General features: G+C 45.1%; 2 protein-coding genes across 2 annotated transcripts; one reads left to right on the plus strand and one right to left on the minus strand.

The window, feature by feature from the left end:
• Window positions 1-1,014: 1,014 nt before the first annotated feature.
• On the plus strand, window positions 1,015-11,524 carry slc45a1 (solute carrier family 45 member 1; the record flags this gene model as incomplete). The annotated part of the gene is made up of 8 exons (XM_084167810.1): window positions 1,015-1,450; window positions 1,621-1,713; window positions 1,823-2,047; window positions 2,317-3,152; window positions 3,249-3,402; window positions 3,567-3,743; window positions 10,813-11,018; window positions 11,252-11,524. The coding sequence occupies 8 exons, from the start codon at window positions 1,015-1,017 to the stop codon at window positions 11,522-11,524; spliced, it is 2,400 nt and encodes a 799-aa protein (XP_084023936.1).
• A 2,755-nt stretch (window positions 11,525-14,279) lies between these two features.
• LOC311133137 (uncharacterized protein) lies at window positions 14,280-16,966 on the minus strand. The gene is made up of 5 exons (XM_084166570.1): window positions 16,750-16,966; window positions 15,954-16,037; window positions 15,500-15,590; window positions 15,297-15,379; window positions 14,280-15,177 (listed from the first exon to the last, which is right to left on the minus strand). Exons 1-5 carry the CDS (start codon window positions 16,798-16,800, stop codon window positions 15,109-15,111), a joined length of 378 nt encoding a protein of 125 aa, XP_084022696.1. The 5' UTR covers window positions 16,801-16,966; the 3' UTR covers window positions 14,280-15,108.
• Between the last annotated feature and the right edge of the window lie 3,680 nt (window positions 16,967-20,646).

Consider the following 20,646-nt stretch of genomic DNA (forward strand, 5'->3'; position numbering starts at 1 on the left):
CAGGGAACAGGAGGGGTGATGTGACGTCACGGGTGAGGGACAAGGGAAGGGAGAGAAAGAGGGAAGAGAGGGGGAAGGCAACCGGACGGAGGATAAAGAAGGGAGATGACTGCATCTAAGGAAAAAAAACATGATTTCTCTCATCCAACGTAAATATTATAAGGCATAAATATGATTGACTTGTTTACCAACAGAGAATGCTGAAATAAATGACAGAGAAACCCTGTTAAGGTAATTTATTTCATGTTTCAATTTGCACGCCTTGTCATGTCTAAAACCATGTGTTAATTCGATTGTATAATCATCACCTTGACTCGAGAACAAAACTGTTTTCAAGTCAATGAGCATAACGTCGATGACAATTGATAGACATTGAATGACAAACCAGACCTATCAAGCCCTAGTCTCATGCTTGGCATCTTTTTAATGTTTAAAGACGTGTGTTTCACAAATAAATAATGTGTAGCCTAGCATGTTAAAACGTTTGTTATTTGAGGCGATTTGTGGCAATGGATTTTTATAGCTCCTACGCTTCCGATTACCTTTTTAAATGGGCAAAATACATCCATGAAAAATGTAAACGGAAACAGCCACGGTGAGAGACGATGCCGCATACCACACTGGTGTACTCGAGCACATGGGTTTTGCGCACATCACCATCAACATGCGCATTTGTTGCAGTGCGTCTTGCCCACGAGGAGCATAGTGCCATCATAGGCTGGCAGTGTCCTTGCCGCCGGTTCCCTTGGTGTCTACGTCTTCCTCTCCTGTTTTACAGTACTAGCCAGATGAGCAGATTTTACCTTGAGTGTCCTCTAAAAGTAGCTTGCCAAATTATGATTAAATACTTTATGGATGTAATGACTGCAAGTCTGTTATTGACATGCCTCCTTACTGTACAGTCTACCTCCTCATAAAATTGTATATTTCTCTTTAAACTTTAATCTGATTGCATTTTGACCTATGAATGAGCATCTCCTAGTGTGTGCAGAGTAAACTGGGCCCAGCAGAGTGATGTCATCTCCAGGAATGGGCACCCCCAGTGACCCCCTGTTGGCCAGCCCAGGAGGGAGGTCATCAGAGAGGTCACTGGGTGCCACTAATGATGGCCTCTGGAGGAGCTCCATGCCCAAGACCGCCAGCTTCCCATCGTCTACCACACGCCTCCTGAGTCACCGTGCCAACAACTTCCAGAGACACCCGAAGCGGCGGAAGCTGATCAGACCGTCCCCGCCCCCTCCGCCCAACACCCCCTGCCCCCTAGATCAGCTGGACCTCAGTGAGCTGCCCCCTCGCCGCACCTTCCCTGAGCTGCTCTTCAATGGCTGTGTCCTGTTTGGCATTGAGTTCAGCTACGCCATGGAGACGGCCTATGTCACCCCTGTCCTGTTACAGATGGGTCTGCCAGATGAGTTCTACAGCCTGGTGTGGTTCATCAGCCCTATATTGGGTAATGAAGTGGCAGGGAGAGATGAAGTAGATACAGAAAGTCCTGTTTTATTGGAAAAAGATAGTACATAACTATGCTTTGAATAGTATAGTTAGATTATATTGATGTTCTCATCAGCATATCCCATTGAATGCCCCTAAATCCTTCTCCTTTCTCCTCATGGTTTTAAGGATTCCTGGTCCAGCCTCTCCTGGGAGCTTGGAGTGACCGTTGTACATCCCGCTTTGGCCGTCGGAGACCGTTTATTTTAGCCTTGGCTATTGGTAAGGAATATTCTGTCTTGCAAGGCTCTCCCTCCTCTGGTGAAAATGGGTTCATGTTTTTAACTAATATTGTAGTCCTGAAGTGGAGTTCTCTGTTTTACCTTTGTAGGAGCTCTGCTTGGTTTGACACTGGTGCTGAATGGGCGAGACATTGGAGCTGCGGTGGCAGACACAGCAACCAATCACAAGTGGGGCATCATACTGACTATTTGTGGAGTGGTTCTGATGGACTTCAGTGCGGACTCAGCAGATAATCCCAGCCACGCCTACATGATGGACGTGTGCCTGCCAGAGGACCAGGACCGTGGCCTCAATATTCATGCACTGCTGGCAGGTTAGAGAGCACTGTAAACACTAACTACTGGTCATTCAGGGAACGCTATACACTACTGGCTGGTTCGAGAACGTCATACATACCCATAGGCTATAACACTCACCACTGGTAGGTGAGACAGTAAAATGTACATATAAAACACTTCTGACAATGTAGAGTTAAACATAACATATATAATAAGTCTAAGATGTGATAGAGTGATAGCATAATCAATGTCATTGCCATGATGATCAGTTCTATGATGATTATGTCCCACTCTCTCTATGCAGGTCTGGGTGGTGGATTCGGGTACATCGTGGGTGGAATTAACTGGGACCACACTGAGTTTGGGAGGTCAATGGGAGGTCAACTTCGAGTCATATACATGTTCACCAGTGTCACTTTGGTCATTGCCACATGCATGACCCTCAACAGCATCCCTGAGCGGCCCCTGCCAAAGACGCAGCCTCAGAAGAACTCTAAAAACTCTCTAAAGAGCCCCAGCCTCCCTCTGCCCCCCTCTCCCCCCATCCCACCGGGGGCAAGCCTGGGATTGGAAGAGGAAGATGAGAGGCTTTATAGCTACCAATTCTCTGAACCCCACCCCTCGAACCCTAACCCCATGGCACACTCCTGTAGTGCCAACGCACGCCTCTGTGCCGGCCTCACCAGCCCCATCTCACCCCTCAGCCCCCTTACTCCTAAATATGGCAGCTTTATCAGTCGGGATAACTCTCTCACTGGCATCAATGAGTTCGCCTCATCCTTGGGAACATCCTATATTGACAGTGTGCTCATCGACTGCTACACCGGACAGCCATCGCCACAGCCCCTTGACCAGGACACTGCAGCCCGACCACTGCCTCCAGGGGACACCCCACCTCCCCAGGGATCTCAGCCTGGAACTGGGTCACAGGCTGGAGCACTAACCGTGGCTGGGACAGTGGCCCTGGCTGGGGCAGGATCCCAGGCCGGGGCGGCTCAGATGGGGGCAGGGTCCCATCGAGGTTCGTCCGCTGGTATCCTGAAGCGCCCTCAGAGCCTTGCGCTAGTGGAGGAGCCAATGGTGATCCAGAGTGGAGGGCTGGAAAATGGCCGCAGAAGAACGGTGACCTTCAGTCAGCAGGTCAGCCTGGAGTTTAATTCCTCTGATTTAGTTTGTTAACAAATTATCATGTTGAGATAATTCATGTATCTGATTCTTGTTCTTCCTGTGATAAAGGTGGCAAACATTCTGCTGAATGGGGTGCGCTATGAGAGTGACCTGAGTGAAAATGTGGAGACAGCAGATTCACAGATGTCAATGAGGCTACTGTGTATCGCCATCTACAGGATGCCTCCGTCACTGCGCAGCCTATGCACTAACCATTTTTTGGGTGAGAGTCATGTCACTCATGTGCTTGTGTTTCATTGTCTGTATGCCTACTAAGGTTAAAATCACCAGTGATGATGTCACCGCAGCTGTCTGTACTCCAGTGGAAGCTGTGTGAGTATGTCTATGTAAATATGAGCTATCTGCCACCCTGTCTTGATCCTGTAGGTTGGCTGTCCTTTGAGGGCATGCTGTTGTTCTACACTGACTTCATGGGGGAGGTAGTGTTTGAGGGAGACCCCAAAGCACCCCACGACTCTGAGGCCTACCAACGCTACAACGCTGGGGTCAGCATGGGCTGCTGGGGCATGTGCATCTATGCATTCAGCGCTGCCTTTTACTCAGGTGAGTCCTGCACACACAAACACACACACACACACACTCATAAACACAAAAAGAAAACACACACACACAAACACACACATTTTAAATACTTTATTTGAATCCACAAATCACATTATATTCAAGAAGGATTCAAACATTTCAAAGGTCATTGTATGCATGGACACTTAAGGATACAGAAAGCACCTTCTTTTCCAAACAGCTACGCTGCCTATAACAGATGAAACAGTACCTAGCCAGTTGCTTTGCTTTAGTCTTAGGCAGGCCAGCAATATGGAGGCCACGTACTGTGAGCCTATATACGTTGCAGAGACTGCCAAATATCATTGATACTAACTTGCACTTGTATCCAAGGCTGTCCAAGTGTGATACGAGGGGCTGGTATTTGAGGAGCTTGTCAGCAAAGGCCTGCTCCATGTAACAGTCAAATGACTAGCCCCTTCCAAAATCAGCACCTCCCTCTGGCCTCCCTCACAACAACAATAGCATCAAAATCGTTAAAAGGTTTGAAAAAAACGATTCTAATAAATGCAAAAGTTGGACAATTGATGAAGATGCTCCAAACTTTTTGAAATGTTTTTTATCTATCAGATATTGACTGAATTATAGCACATAAAACATTTTACTGGCACAGACAAATAATGAGATGTAAGATTTTGGTGGGAATTCAGGTTTTCAATTTGAAATATTGTCACTTTTTTTCTTAGAATGCACTCATATATACATTTTCTAATGGTATCAGTTATTTATTTAAATATTTTGTGTTAAAACAGAGAAAGTTATATGTGCTTCATTTGCATAAATACAATGGGTGCGTTTGCATATAACTGCCTCATCAATTACTGTTGTTGTCATGTTCTGTTGCATAATTCAACAAGGGTTTCAATAGCAGGATATCCTCAGATTAAAAATCAACAGGCTTGGCTCTAGATTACACCTATCTATACATACTTTACATTGTTTGTGAGATCAGACATAATTTCACTATAATCTGAGTGTTCATTTTCGGAAGCTGCTTTTGTCACGGTCGTCTATGTCGTCCAAGTATGACCAAGGCGCAGCGTGTCCAAGAAACATGACTTTATTAAATAAACGTAATCGAACTACAAACAAAAGACGACTCAATGAAGTCCACGGTACACTGACCAAAAGGAACAAAAACCCACAACACCCAAGAGAAAACACACAGTATAAATATGGCTCCCAATCAGAGATAACGAGCCGACAGCTGACACTCGTTACCTCCGATTGGGAGTCAATGACCAAACCTAGAAATAAACCCCACAGAACTGCAAACATAGAAATACACCCAAATTACCCAACAAAACAAAATACACCCTGGCTCAAATACAAACGTCCCGGAGCCAGAGTGTCACAGTACCCCCCCCTAAAGGTGCGAACTCCGGGCGCACCAGCATACAGTCTAGGGGAGGGTCTGGGTGGGCGTCTGTCCACGGTGGCGGTTCTGGCCCTGGTCGTGGTCCCCACCCCACCTTAGTCACTATCCGCTTCCGTAGCCTCCTCCACATGACCACCCCCCAACTAAACCCCACTGGATTAAGGGGCGGCACCGGACTAAAGGGCAGCACCGGACTAAGGGGCAGCACCGGACTAAGGGGCAGTACCGGACTAAGGGGCAGCACCAGGATAAGGGGCAGCACCGGGCTAAGGGACAGCACCGGACTCAATGGCGGATCCTGGCTGGACGGCTCATGGCTGGCTGAAGGATCTGGCTGCTCATGGCTGGCTGACGGATCTGGCTGCTCATGGCTGGCTGACGGATCTGGCTGCTCATGGCTGGCCGACGGATCTGGCTGCTCATGGCTGGCCGACGGATCTGGCTGCTCATGGCTGGCTGAAGGATCTGGCTGCTCATGGCTGGCTGACGGATCTGGCTGCTCATGGCCGGCTGACGGATCTGGCTGCTCATGGCTGGCGGAAGGCTCTGGCTGATCCTGTCTGGCGGAAGGCTCTGGCTGATCCTGTCTGGCAGAAGGCTCTGGCTGATCCTGTCTGGCGGAAGGCTCTGGCTGATCCTGTCTGGCGGAAGGCTCTGGCTGATCCTGTCTGGCAGAAGGCTCTAGCGGCTCCGGTCTGGCGGACGGCTCTGAAGGCTCATGGCAGACGGGCGGCTTAAGCGCCTTTGGGCAGACGGGCAGTTCAGGCCCCGTTGGGCAGACGGCAGACTCTGGCCGTCTGAGGCGCACCGTAGGCCTGGTGCGTGGTGCCGGAACTGGAGGTACCGGGCTGAGGACACGCATCTCAGGGCTAGTGCGGGGAGAAGCAACAGGGCATGCTGGACCCTGGGGACGCACATAAGGCCTAGTGCGGGGAGAAGCAACAGGGCATGCTGGACCCTGGGGACGCACATAAGGCCTAGTGCGGAGAGCCGGAACAGGGCATGCTGGACCCTGGGGACGCACATAAGGCCTAGTGCGGGGAGAAGCAACAGGGCATGCTGGACCCTGGGGACGCACATACGGCCTAGTGCGGAGAGCCGGAACAGGGCATGCTGGACCCTGGGGACGCACATAAGGCCTAGTGCGGAGAGCAGCAACAGGACGCACAGGACTCGGGGAACACACCGGAGGCTTGGTGCGTGGTGTAGGCACTGGTGGTACTGGGCTGGAGCGGAGAGGTGGCGCCGGAAATACCGGACCGTGCAGGCTTACTGGCCCCCTTGAGCACTGAGCCTGCCCAACCTTACCCGGGTTGATGCTCCCCGTCGCCCGACCAGTACGGGGAGGTGGAATAACCCGCACCGGCCTATGTGGGCGAACCGGGAACACCATGCGTAAGGCTGGTGCCATGTACGCCGGCCCGAGAAGACGCACTGGTAGCCGGATGCGTTGGGCCGGCTCCATGACATCTGGCTCAACGCTCACTCTAACCCGGCCGATACGTGGAGCTGGACCGAACCGGGCTATGCCTGCGTACAGGAGACACCATGCGCTCTACTGCGTAACACGGTGTCTGCCCGTACTCTCGCTCTCCACGGTAAGTCCAGGGAGTAGGCGCAGGTCTCCTACCTGACTTCGCCACACTCCCTTTAAGCCCCCCCCCAAGAAATTTTTGGGTAGTACCCACGGGCTTCCAGCCTCGACTCCTTGCTGCCTCCTCATACCACCTCCTCTCGGCTTTAGCTGCCTCCAGCTCTTCACGAGGGCGGCGATAGTCTCCCGGTTGTGCCCAAGGACCCTTTCCAGCCAGTATCTCCTCCCATGTCCAAGAATCCTTTGGAGCTGGGTCCTGTTGCCGCTTGACACGCTGCTTGGTCCTCTTATGGTGGGTTTTTCTGTCACGGTCGTCTATGTCGTCCAAGTATGACCAAGGCGCAGCGTGTCCAAGAAACATGACTTTATTAAATAAACGTAATCGAACTACAAACAAAAGACGACTCAATGAAGTCCACGGTACACTGACCAAAAGGAACAAAAACCCACAACACCCAAGAGAAAACACACAGTATAAATATGGCTCCCAATCAGAGATAACGAGCCGACAGCTGACACTCGTTACCTCCGATTGGGAGTCAATGACCAAACCTAGAAATAAACCCCACAGAACTGCAAACATAGAAATACACCCAAATTACCCAACAAAACAAAATACACCCTGGCTCAAATACAAACGTCCCGGAGCCAGAGTGTCACAGCTTTAATTTCAAAACAAAAAAATGTTTAGATACATGCCAGCAAAGAACCTACACAACACTAAACAATACATTAATTGCACTATAACGGTGACAAATGGTGCCCACAAACTGTTAGAGCCTCCATAAAGCTGTCCCAACAGCAGAGCTTTCTTTTCAGCACCATGGAGGGAATCCTTACCACTGCCACACCTGGCTATTAATTCAGCCTCATATACTACCTTTTTTTTAAACATAGCTGATCTGGCTGACTTGCTTAAACAAATGTGGTTTCTACTGACAATTGAGATGTACAAACTATGGCATAAGGGGACGACGAGCGGATCAAATCAAATTTTATTTGTCACATGTGCCGAATACAACAGGTGTAGACCTTACAGTGAAATTCTTACTCACAAGCCCTTAACCAACAATGCAGGTTTAAGAAAGAATACCTAAAACATTATTTTTTTAAAAAGTCACAAATAATTAAAGAGCAGCAGTAAAATAGCTATAGCGAGGCTATATATAGGGGGTACCGGTACCGAGTCAATGTGCGGGGGCACCGGTTAGTCGAGGTAATTGAGGTAATATGTACATGTAGGTAGAGTTAAAGTGACTATGCATAGATAATATACAGAGAATAGCAGCAGTGTAAAAGAGGAGGGAGGCAGGGGGGCAATGCAAATAGTCTGGGTAGCCATTTGATTAGATGTTCAGGAGTCTTATGGCTTGGGGGTAGAAGCTGTTTAGAAGCCTCTTGGACCTAGACTTGGTGCTCCGGTACCGCTTGCCGTGCGGTAGCAGAGAGAAGAGTATACGACTAGGGTGGCTGGAGTCTTTGACAATTTTTAGGGCCTTCCTCTGACACCACCTGGTATAGAGGTCCTGGATGGCAGGAAGCTTGGCCCCAGTGATGTACTGGTCCGTACGCACTACCCTCTGTAGTGCCTTGCGGTCGGAGGCCGAGCAGTTGCCATACCAGGCAGTGATGCAACCAGTCAGGATGCTCTCGATGGTGCAGCTGTATAACCTTTTGAGGATCTGAGGACCCATGCCAAATCTTTTCAGTCTCCTTAGGGGGAATAGGTTTTGTTGTGCCCTGTTCACGACTGTCTTGGTGTGCTTGGGCCATGTTAGTTTGTTGGTGATGTCGACACCAAGGAACTTGAAGCTCTCAACCTGCTCCACTACAGCCCCGTCGATGAGAATGGGGGCGTGCTCTGTCCTCTTCTTTTTCCTGTAGTCCACAATCATCTCCTTTGTCTTGATCACGTTGAGGGAGAGGTTGTTGTCCTGGCACCACACGTCCAGGTCTCTGACCTCCCTATAGGCTGTCTCGTCGTTGTCTGTCATCAGGCCTGATCAGGCCTACCACTGTTGTGTCATCGGCAAACTTAATGATGGTGTTGGAGTCGTGCCTGGCCATGCAGTCATGAGTGAACAGGGAGTACAGGAGGGGACTGAGCACGCACCCCTGAGGGGCCCCCGTGTTGAGGATCAGCGTGGCGGATGTGTTGTTACCTACCCTTACCACCTGGGGGTGGCCCGTCAGGAAGTCCAGGATCCAGATCTAGAGGGAGGTGTTTAGTCCCAGGGTCCTTAGCTTAGTGATGAGCTTTGAGGGCACTATGGTGTTGAACGCTGAGCTGTAGTCAATGAATAGCATTCTCACATAGGTGTTCCTTTTGTCCAGGTATGAAAGGGCAGTGTGGAGCGCAATAGAGATTGCATCATCTGTGGATCTGTTGGGGTGGTATGCAAATTGAAGTGGGTCTAGGGTTTCTGGGATAATGGTGTTGATGTGAGCCATGACCAGCCTTTCAAATATGAGGCAATCCGTAATTTCGTTTAAGCCATTAATGAGCGAGCTAGGACGGACATAGTCAATATAACTATTTGTTCAGCACGACAGAATTCAGAACGTGCCGTTCTTACAGTATTCTCCAGGTCAGAACCGTAGGATAAATAAAGGGGGCATATAAGCAGACAATGAAAGCTCTTACAATATTCGATGATTACGTTTCTCTAAAGCAGGCTATAGGCTACATGTGCACCACCAAGTCAGAACAGTAGGCTAAGTTATGAGTGGGAAAGGGACCAAATGATTAGGGTGAGGCACATGGGCTACTAACAGCTTACTACACAACATACACTTAATATTACTTTCTTAGCTACAGTATACATATCTCCCTGGCCTATTACATCATTTATGCAGCAGCATACAATACATTTTTGGACTCACCTTGTTCTGCTGTGCTCACTTGAACAGGAAGGTGGCGCGGCGGTCCTTCTTGTGGGCAAATATTGTCATCAAACTTTGTCATCTAAGTCTGGCATTCTCTGGATTTATGGTGCTTTCAAGACAACTGGGAACTAGGGGGAAAAAACAAGGTTGAATCATGACGTCAGTGATCTTCAGGTCGGAGCTCTAGAAAGAGGCCAGAGTTCCTGACTTGGAATTCCGAGTTGGATGACCGTTCAAAATCTATTTTCCCAGTTGGAGCTAGTTTTTTTCCGACTTCCCAGTTGTTTTGAACTCACTGAAGTCTGAGATTTCCCAGTTCCGAGTTGTTTTGAACGCAGCAGAAGTCATGCTGGATTGACAGCATGGCCAGTGTATTCAACCTTTTCTGGCCCATGGTGTGTTGCGAGTGAATGTTTATCCTTTTAAGCTTGGAAAAGATACCCTTAAACCCAGACTTGGACCACACACCCTCTCCACTGAATAGCAGGCTAGTGATTGCTTTGCAAAGCTTGCAGTTATCCTCGATGCAGGATGTTCCTCTGTAGCTCAGCTGGTAGAGCACGGCGCTTGTAACGCCAAGGTAGTGGGTTCGATCCCCGGGACCACCCATACACAAAAATGTATGCACGCATGACTGTAAGTCGCTTTGGATAAAAGCGTCTGCTAAATGGCATATTATTATTATTATTATTATTATTATTATGTTCCATCATGGGTGACAGAAGCCTCCACGACAACACAGGAGTCTGCCACAACTGCATCAGAGGTAGTCACTGGTTCAGTTTGTGTGTCAGTCCATGTCCATCTGAGCTCTACTCCAGTCGGGTTGCACAGGTCGTTGAGGTCTGGCCAGCCTTACCAGACCGCAGCACGAGTGTCCAGTTCTCCCAGGAAGTTGTCCTCAGTGTCTGTGGCCAGTGGGACCTTCCTCCTCCGTAAGTCCAGAAGGAGGGAGGCTCTGGCTAACTGCCTCGTCGTCACTGTTGAGCATGTTCAACAGATGACTCAGTCTGGTAGCAGTGTAAATCCACTCGACATTCCACACACACATCCAGACACTCACAAAAACACAGGAGTGGAACACACAAACACACACCTCACACCACATCCATCATTTAGATTCTTTATCACATACAGTTGTTTTAACGTTATTCCCCCTTCTGTTTTCTTCCTCTCCTTGTTTCTATTCATAGCCATATTGGAGAAGTTGGAGGAGCGTTTCTCCCTCCGCTCTCTCTATTTCTTTGCCTACCTGGCGTTTGGCCTTGGCACAGGCCTTGCTACGCTCTCCACCAACCTCTATGTGGTGCTGTCTCTCTGTGTCACCTACGGGGTGCTCTTCTCCTCTCTATGCACACTGCCTTACTCTCTGCTGTGTGAATACTACCAGAGCCCGCAGGTTAGTGAATATCAATGGGAATACACTGAATACAACACATAAATGTGAACATATTATATAATGTTCAGAATTTTGTTTTTGGTGACAGTATTTTATACAGGATTGGTCAAGTGTTTTGATATAGCACGGTACTCTGTGTCTTTATAGATGTATTTGGATAAGTGTGTTTGTTGTAAAAGTGTTCATAGTATCACTCATACATGTGCCGTCTCTCTCCTCTTGTGTGTGTGTAGTTCTGTGGCTCGTCAGAGGAAGGGACCAGGAGAGGGATGGGGGTGGACATCTCTCTGCTCAGCTGCCAGTACTTCCTAGCTCAGATCATAGTCTCTGTGGCGATGGGACCTCTGACCTCGCTGGTGGGCGGGGCCCAGGGAGTGATGTACTTTTCCAGCGTGATGTCATTCGTGGGCTGTCTGTACTCCTCCCTATGCGTGGTGTACCACCTGCCCCCCCCTGAGGGTGAGCCTTCCGAATGCGAGACCCAGCCACTACTGGTGCACATTTAGACCCCCTCCCTTTCTCTCACACTGCACTACACACTCACACTGCAGCCTTCTGTCACAACGCACACACTGCATATAGCCTACACACTCTGTGTCACTCTGCAAAGCACATACAGTACTGTAGTCTCTCACACTACTCAGCATAGCTCCTCTTAGAGCTTAGACCGACAGACAGACATTGGCCACCGTTCTGTGGTGTCAGTGTGTTATAGAGTGTGTCCATCATTTCCACTAAAAAGCGGCACTTTTATGATGTTGATTGGGTGTGTGCGTGTGTGTGCCTAAATACTTACACCCCTACAGCTCCTATTCCCCAGGACATCAGGAATGAATTAAAACTATGTTTGAGGGGGTTAATTGTTTATGCCTCGCCTAATATATGCATGCGGCTGTAGCCTCAATGCCTTGCATCTTCTGTTTTGGTCTTTTGTCTGAGGGAATGTCTACCTGCCGGTTTCTCTGCGTTAGCACACTATCATCCCACTATAAGCAGGCTTAGGGACTGTCTGAATGTGTCACCAATGACCTTTGCTTGAAGCCCTGAATTCATGTAAGCACAGTAGCATATTTACTATACATTTACACACACATACAAGCCATAGTACCGCCCTCACTCAATGTACAGTTTGTACTATGTGAATAATAGAGAGCCAAACTGTGCCTCTGATGAGGTTTTACATCTTTCACACAAGGCACTCAGATTATTATGGTCATTATTTATTACCATTTTGACTTGACAATCACTAATGCGTTTACAAACATACACACAGAGATGGACCCTTTACTAAGCCATGGACATCACTCTGACCTGTCACCTTGCTGCTGGCGTGACTGTTGTAATGACAGTGATTCTTGTCATTACCAGGAAGAGGAGAAGTTGAAACTGGGGTGTGATTCGGCATTCCACCGGAAACCGAACAAAAAAGAAGAACAACAAATCTGTTGTTTTGGTGGCAAGAAAGAATTCAGGAAGATGCATGTGAACTATGCTAAAGATGGAGCTGGACCACTTTGAGAGGGAAGACTTTTGGCACGCTAAGGCGCATGCTTTAGTTAGTGTTTAGGTTTGTTTCACCACACGACCCAAACTGGCTCACTGGCGTGACCCTCTCACGTTTGGGTTAGTTATCCAGTTCCTCACACACTGCATTTATTCACTCAATTCATTAATTTCATTCTAAACAGCTGAAATAACATGTCATCTTCCATGTTCATCAATCAGCCAATTGAAACATTGGTGAAATCATAATTACTTTTCAATTGAGAAAATCTATGACAGGCTAAAATAACATCACTTAATTGACACCAAGACTGTTTCCAGGCATTTTTGAATGAATTGTAACAATAACTCATGCCTGCGTTCAGCTTCATTTGTGAGTTTCACTAAAATGCCCACCACCTTTAAACACCCCACTTTCATGAGTCATCTAGAGCTGGTGATGCCTCAGCGGAATGTTGATCAGGGTCTCCCACTAAAGCCTCCATAACAGACTGGACACGTGCCATGATGATGTCATGTTTCTGACTGGTTTCTTTTGAGGAACCATGAACTCTATGGATCATCATGCTGTTGCAACTTGCTTCAATTCAACAAAATAACATTTCTAGTATTTTACAATAAACTGTGTTTTCTGATGGTCTTCATCCTTAATTCCAATATTAACTGTATTACTGTAACAGCTACTTTACTTCAGGGTCGAGTTCAATTAAAATTATCATTTTTACTTGTTGGGCTACTGTCCTTTTTTATTAAACTCACTATCATAGAACTTCACACATCTTGGAGGTCTCCTCTATATGCAGATAATTATGCATATAATGTGTCCTTTAGGATCAATGTTTCTTTTTGATATTAGATTTACAGCTATTATGTATTTCACATTAAAATATATGTAATCATTCTTCATAACTGGTCACTTATCAGAAAACCTCCATCCACATAACCATGTCATAAAGGTTCTATCAAAGAATAGTAATTTTCAACAATCAACCCTACCCTGAGTTGACCCGCAATACCAGTTTACACCACTAGATGGGTCTGTAAACTGCAACACGTCAGGATTCAATGGATTGATGTGTAGACAGTTTAGTTCTATGGAGAAAAAAAAGCCTAAATCCGAAGATTACAATAATTACTCCTGTTCCTCAAACAGAATCATTCATATTCAGTCTTATGTTAAATTATGTCAACTGACATCAAGTACATGGCTAGGACTGTTTTAACAATGTAATAAGGGATGATTTCAGTTAACACTAATGTTAGTCACAATTGTAATTTGGTTATAACACTGTTCAGCATCTTAAAGGGCAATTCCACCACTTTAACCTCCTTTTCATTACCTCCAGCACAATACCAGTGCCTACATATGTGTTAAACAGCGCATTTCTGTTTTGTAGAAAAAAGTTACCAAATTTGACTCGATGACATCAAGTTAAAACAGTGATTTTTAAAACACTGAGATTTGCAGTGACGTGGGGAGCAAGAAAATACCCTCCCTATGGATAGAAACTCGATGCAGGGTTTGAACAGTTTATTTTTTACTTTGAATTCTACCCTTCGATGTCACAGAGAAGTGTTTTTTAGGACCTTTCTTCTTAACCGCAGATCATAGAAACGTACCGTTTTCAGATATGTAGACACTGGTATGGTGTGGAGATAATGAACAAGAGGATAAAACGTGTCAATTACCCTTTGAAGAACTGAGGTGAAATATCCAGTACATTTAACTACAGTGAATGCAAACACAAAACACCATGGTTAAAAAGACAAGACTGATTTATTTAATCATCAAGAACCAGAATATACAAAGCAGTGGCCGAAGCAACCAAATAGCAATCATGAAATATAACTGCACTAGAAGAGAAAGAACACCAGGGTGGGAATGTTGTTCTGATAAAGACCATTGTAGACAATTTCTGAGTCACCCAGACAAAACATAACTGAAAATGAAACAAAAAACAAACAGTATCTTGGGTACAAACGTGTGTAAAATGCATACAAAACATATGACCAAAGCCTTAAGATTTAAGAGGGGGTAATTAACATTGCGGAAGGATCAAGCTATCTTTGATCATGGAGGTGTTCTTGTATTTGTGCCATTGTTGTGTTAACAGATCAGCCAGGCAAAGGATTAACTACTAGCAGCAGCACTTAACAAAAGGTATTAAAAAAGCCTGAACTAATAATGCTAACAATAGTCCATTAGCCCCTGCTTAAAACTTATCTTTGGTCTTTAGTGAGTGAGGTCACGTTGAAAATGTGGAGAAGGGTGCAGCTGCCTGCCTCTGAATCAACTGGTCAGCAGTAACAAAGTAGAGAATGTGCTTAACTCATAAGGATACAAACTAACATACTGTTAAAACAGCATGGATCCTATTTGCATGAGTTCTTTTTTGTTGTTGTTGTAAGAAACCAATAAATAACATCTTATAAAAAGGGAGGAGGCCACTATGTTTAAGGACTCCAGTGCAATGTAATATCTTGGGGGAAAACAAAATCTGTAAAACATACATAAAGCACAAGCTCTACAAGGTGAAGTTGACCACGGCATGTAGACAGAGCTGCGGAGGAGTACAGACTGAGCGTTCTAGGCCTCCACTTCAGCTTCCTTTGTGTCATCGTTTTCTGTTTTCTGCTTTTTTGTTTCCACTTGTTCCTGAGGGCAAAAATAAAAGTTTTTAAGTGAGGAGAGAACTTGGTGGACAGATATAAAACAGTAATAAAGATGGCTCAACTTTTACTATGAGACCGTTTTAAAATCGGACAAAACTGTACCTCCTCCTCAGCTGGGCGCTTCACAGGGTGGTCAACCTCCTCAGCAGCTTCTTCTGCATCCTCAGCTGCATCCTCTCCCTCTCCTGCAATCAAATTCATACATGAAGCAAAAACGTGGGCTTCAAGCACCTCAAGTTTCAAATAACCGTGAAACATGTAATTTTTTTATCCAGCTGTTAGTCCAAAGATGGGCATGAATTTACCATCCTCTTCAACCTCTGCCGTTACTTCAGAATTAATTGCACCATTTGTCTTCTCATCTGCACCATTAGTCTTCTCTGCACCATTTGTGTGCTGGAGGGAAGAAACCAAAGAATTTGAGGAACTTTAATATTTCACATAAATGTGTAAATGGTAAGCATGAGTGATAAGGAATTTATTTCAGAAAAGTATTCTGAAAAAGTTAACCCAAGAGTTACAGCCAACAAGCTTCAGAGTTAAAACAGGGCACATGTTGCAGTTTATACTTAATTCCCCTTAGAGTTAGGAAAGGGAATGCAATGAGGGCTAACAGATGTCTTAAGGAAGATTTGTGCCATTTCACAAACTAAACAAAGAGTAGTGTGTGGGGGTGGGGTAGTGGGGGCGGAGTCTGAAGACACCTGCATGTTGATGGCCATGAGGCTCCAGAGGACGTAAGCTTCAGCTTCAACTCACTGTTTCATTGCCAGGTGCTTCCCCACTGCCGTTCTCCTTCTTCTCTACCACCTCCTCGACAACCTCTTTCTTCTCTTTGAGCTCCTGAAAATATATGTTATCCTTGATTAGCTCACTGACACAATTGAAGCATGTCCACCACGATGTGGCCATATATTCGTCGCCATCTTTAATTCATATTGTTAAAATTCTAGTAACCTTTCTACATATCCCCCGTGTTTACCGGCGGCGCGTGCCCGACCACTGCCAAAGTGCACACAATGGAAGGCATCGGGAACTTGCATCTCCGTTCCCTACAAGATAAGCGCGCACACTCCTCTCGCGCTGTATAAGGCCTGATCACTTCCCGCCATCGCGCAACCGTGTAGCTAGAGCGCATTCGATTTGAGGGGCTTTTTAGCGAACGTTTACTAACTAGTAATAAGTTACATTTGCAATGTAGCTACCAAATTTAACGTCAAACTAGCTAGCTAGCAAAGTTAGTCACACGCCAAGTCGCCAATAGTTGAAGTTAATGTCACGTGCATAAGTACAGTGAAATTCCTTTCTTGCAAGCTCAAAACCCAACAATGCAGTAATCAATGTAGCACTAGTAATGGGGCTAGCGAAGTTATTGAACTAGTTAAATAGTTAACTAAATGTTTGAGAAATACATAACATTTTTCAGCCATTGACAGTGACTAACATTAATGTTAGCTACTGTAGCTAGCTATTACAGCTAAAGTTAGCTAGCTGGTGTTCACGCAGGCTCAGCAGAAGAGTAGTTTAGTTAGCTAGTCAAATGAATCAAACTCACCTTTGCTGAAATCTCGGTGGTTGTGGTCGTCTCAACTGCGGTATCAGCCATAGTAAGTTTAATTTAAGGGTATAATATGTTTCCGAAATAAATACTTTGTTTGATGTTTATGGCAGTGATATAACCCTGTTTGAGTGAGACGCTGAGGAGAGAGTGATGACCACCAGCTACATCTATGAGGCTCAACTGCAGTCCATTAGTTAGAATGGAGATGTTCGATCTAAAACGTAATTGGACAATCTAAAGTATCTAACATGTTTAAGCTGTTCTTATTGGACAGATTGTTGTCAATCTTCCGAATTTGAGCCTTACTACCAAGCTCCTCCCAGCTGTCTTTATCCTAATTGGTTGAACATTTAAAGCGTCTCTCCGATGTAAAGCATGAACAAAGTGTTTATGTGATAACATTAAAGGATTTAAATTGAAGGTATCTTAGTGATATAAACATTGTTATTCTCTCATTAATTACATTTGACATTTTAATGGTGTTTAATGTAAGCAATAGCCTATTCCAAGTAAGTGCTTGAAGTGCGCTTTGATGAATGCAGTCCCTTTGTGTGACTGGAAGCATTGCCTACATTCAAAAACAACTATATATTTTTATCATTAATGCTATTGCCAATTGTTGTTGTTTTTTGTCTTGATTTTGACGTATTTGTATTCAAAGCAAGTTGTCCCTGATTTAGTCCATCTAGAAGCATGTGTAAAGCCCTGGTAGAGCCGCTTATCCCTTTGTCTTCAGTGCCTAAGTATCAAATTACAGCACAAAGATGATATGATGTGAAACCATTTACTAACTAAACCACACCTCTTGGCTCAGTTAGACTTCTCTATTTTTAACATGAAGGTCAGGAACAAAGTGCCTCCTATGAAAAAATGAGAAGTAGGCTTTTCTATTTGAATACAATAGCTAGCCTATATAAGCCTATTACAAGCACACAGCCAGTAAGCTACCTACACTTATTCACTGTGACTGTGACTGTGTCTGTGTAATATGAAATATCTGCACTGTAAAGAACGAATGGTGATCCATGTCAATGTAAACCATTGCAATTCTTGGGCCAGAGTAATGATTGGTATCTACATTTCTATTAGATGGGAATCATGGGATTAACTAGGCCTATGTGTTATTTTCTGAGTTGTTTAGAAACATATTTCATAAAACTTCTGATTCTGTGTCCCACCGATACTTTATCAGTGTTCAGTAACTTCTTGAAACATAATGCAATGCATCATCATAATGCCTAGTCATGGACTACATGCTGATGGCTGGTCAGAAATCAGTGGTCTGTTTGGGGCCACATATTCTATGGCAGGAAAGTCCATGTGCAGAACAATGGCTTGGGTCGTAGGGTCAGCAATTAACGTGTGGCTGTCTGATTTGAGTCTGACAGACAATGACGGCGAGAAGGAGAATGAGGTGTGAGGGGAGGAGAGTAGCATGGTTTCCTTCTTTTTGTGAATCTGGAGAAACTTTGTATGGCACATTGGATTACTGCACTTGTATGGACAGTTGGCCACTTCTCTCACTTAGCACTACCAAAGCCTCTGAGGTAATTAAAAAAAGATGTTTCCTTAACAGATTTGATGACATTGATCAGATTGTGTCCCATGGCCATTAATGTATGTCTCTCATCCTTTTGTGAATCATACATACAGTACCAGTCAAAAGTTTGGACACACCTACTCATTCAAGGGTTTTTCTTTATTTTTACTATTTTCTACATTGTAGAATAATAGTGAAGACATAAAAACTATGAAGTAACACATGGAATCACGGAGTAACCAAAAAAGTGTTGAACAAATCAAAATATATTTTATATTTGAGATTCTTCAAATAGCCACCCTTTGCCTTGATGACAGCTTTGCACACTCTCAACCAGCTTCACCTGGAATGCTTTTCCAACAATCTTGAAGGAGTTCCCACATATGCTGAGCACTTGTTGGCTGCATTTCCTTCACCATGCCATCCGACTCATCCCAAACCATCTCAATTGGGTTGAGGTCGGGGGATTGTAGAGGCCAGGTCATCTGATGCAGCACTCCATCACTCTCCTTCTTGGTAAAATAGCCCTTACACAGCCTGGAGGTGTGTTGGGTCATTGTCCTGTTGAAAAACAAATGATAGTCCCACTAAGCCCAAACCAGATGGGATGGCGTATCGCTGCAGAATGCTGTGGCAGCCATGCTGGTTAAGTGTGCCTTGAATTCTAAATAAATCACAGACAGTGTCACCAGCAAAGCGCCCCCACACCATAACACCTCCTCCTCCATGCTTTACGGTGGGAACTACACATGCGGAGATCATCCGTTCACCCACACCGCTTCTCACAAAGACAAGGCGGTTGGAACCAAAAATCTCCACTTTTTTCACCGGTCTAATGTCCATTGCTCGTGTTTCTTGGCCCAAGCAGGTCTCTTCTTCTTATTGGTGTCCTTTAGTAGTGGTTTCTTTGCAGCAATTCGACCATGAAGGCCTGATTCACACAGTCCCCTCTGAACAGTTGATGTTGAGATGTATCTGTGACTTGAACTCTGTGAAGCATTTATTTGGGCTGCAATTTCTGAGGCTTGTAACTCTAATGAACTTATCCTCTGCAGCAGAGGTAACTCTCGGTCTTCCTTTCCTGTGGCGGTCCTCATGAGAGCCAGTTTCATCATAGTGCTTGATGGTTTTTGCAACGGCACTTTCAAAGTTGAAATTTTCCGTATTGACTGACCGTCATGTCTTAAAGTAATGATGCACTGTCGTTTCTCTTTGCTTATAATATGGACTTGGTCTTTTACCAAATAGGGCTATCTTCTGTATACCTTGTCACAACACAACTGATTGGCTCAAACGCATTAAGAAGGAAAGAAATTCCACAAATTAACTTTTAAGAAGGCACATCTGTTAATTGAAATGCATTCCAGGTGACTACCTCATGAAGCTGGTTGAGAGAATGCCAAGAGTGTGCAAAGCTGTCATCAAGGCAACGGGTGGCTATTTGAAGAATCTCAAATATAAAATATATTTTGATTTGTTTAACACCTTTTTGGTTACTACATCATTCCATATGTGTTATTTCATAGTTTTGATGTCTTCACTATTATTCTACAATGTAGAAAATAGTAAAAATAAAGAAAAACCCTTGAATGAGTAGGTGTGTCCAAACTTTTGACTGGTAGTGTACGTCTAAAGTTGATTCCTTATAACACCTGGATGCTTTTATAAATATAATTAGATATAATTGAGTGTGGCATTGGTGAACCCTCACAGAGTCATCATTTGGTCTAAGGTCGGGGTAGGGTCATGGCAGGAGCATCACATGTTGTATTTTGTTCATCTGCTGTCTGCATGTGTATCTGCACGCACACTCAAACGCACACATGCACGCACACACACGCTTACACACACATGCAGGCACCACACAAACCACACACACACCACGCCAAGCCACTTTGGAGTCTTTTGTTTATGGCCACTGTTTCATTTAGCATGTTGTGTGGGGGCTATTGTATTGCAAATGGAGCTACACTGAGCATCTGTTCCAGTATAATGCCGACTCACTCACTGTGGAATATTATCTCGTCAACCCCCTCTAACCAGACCCAGACATACAATCAATGCTCAAATACAATAACTCCAGTTTTGCCTCTGATATGATACATGTTATTCATTAGTATCATGGTATTAAGAACCGTTTTCATAATTCTTACTATTATGAAATTAGTCTTTGTCATTTGTCCCCCTCTAAGAGGGTGGGGTGAGCACCTGCTACAGAGTATTAGAAAGTGGAACTCCATATCACAGATCACACCTGATTCCTCTCTCCAGGGTAATTTAAGGTGAGCCCTTCTGTTCCGTTTCTCACTCATCTCACAGTTTAAACCTCAGGGAGAGGTACACATGGCGCA

The sequence above is a fragment of the Coregonus lavaretus genome (genome assembly GCF_964263955.1).
Source record: "Coregonus lavaretus genome assembly, chromosome: 8".
NCBI lineage: Eukaryota > Metazoa > Chordata > Actinopteri > Salmoniformes > Salmonidae > Coregonus > Coregonus lavaretus.

What these genes read in the sequence shown, in the direction of transcription:
- LOC311133137 (XM_084166570.1), bottom strand. Translation starts at nt 16,800, where the DNA reads ATGGCTGATACCGCAGTTGAGACGACCACAACCACCGAGATTTCAGCA. An exon ending in AAGCACCTGGCAATGAAACA is followed by an intron (nt 15,591 to 15,953) that starts GTGAGTTGAAGC and finishes TCTTCCCTCCAG; the next exon opens with CACACAAATGGTGCAGAGAA. An exon ending in GGCAGAGGTTGAAGAGGATG is followed by an intron (nt 15,380 to 15,499) that starts GTAAATTCATGC and finishes ATTTGATTGCAG; the next exon opens with GAGAGGGAGAGGATGCAGCT.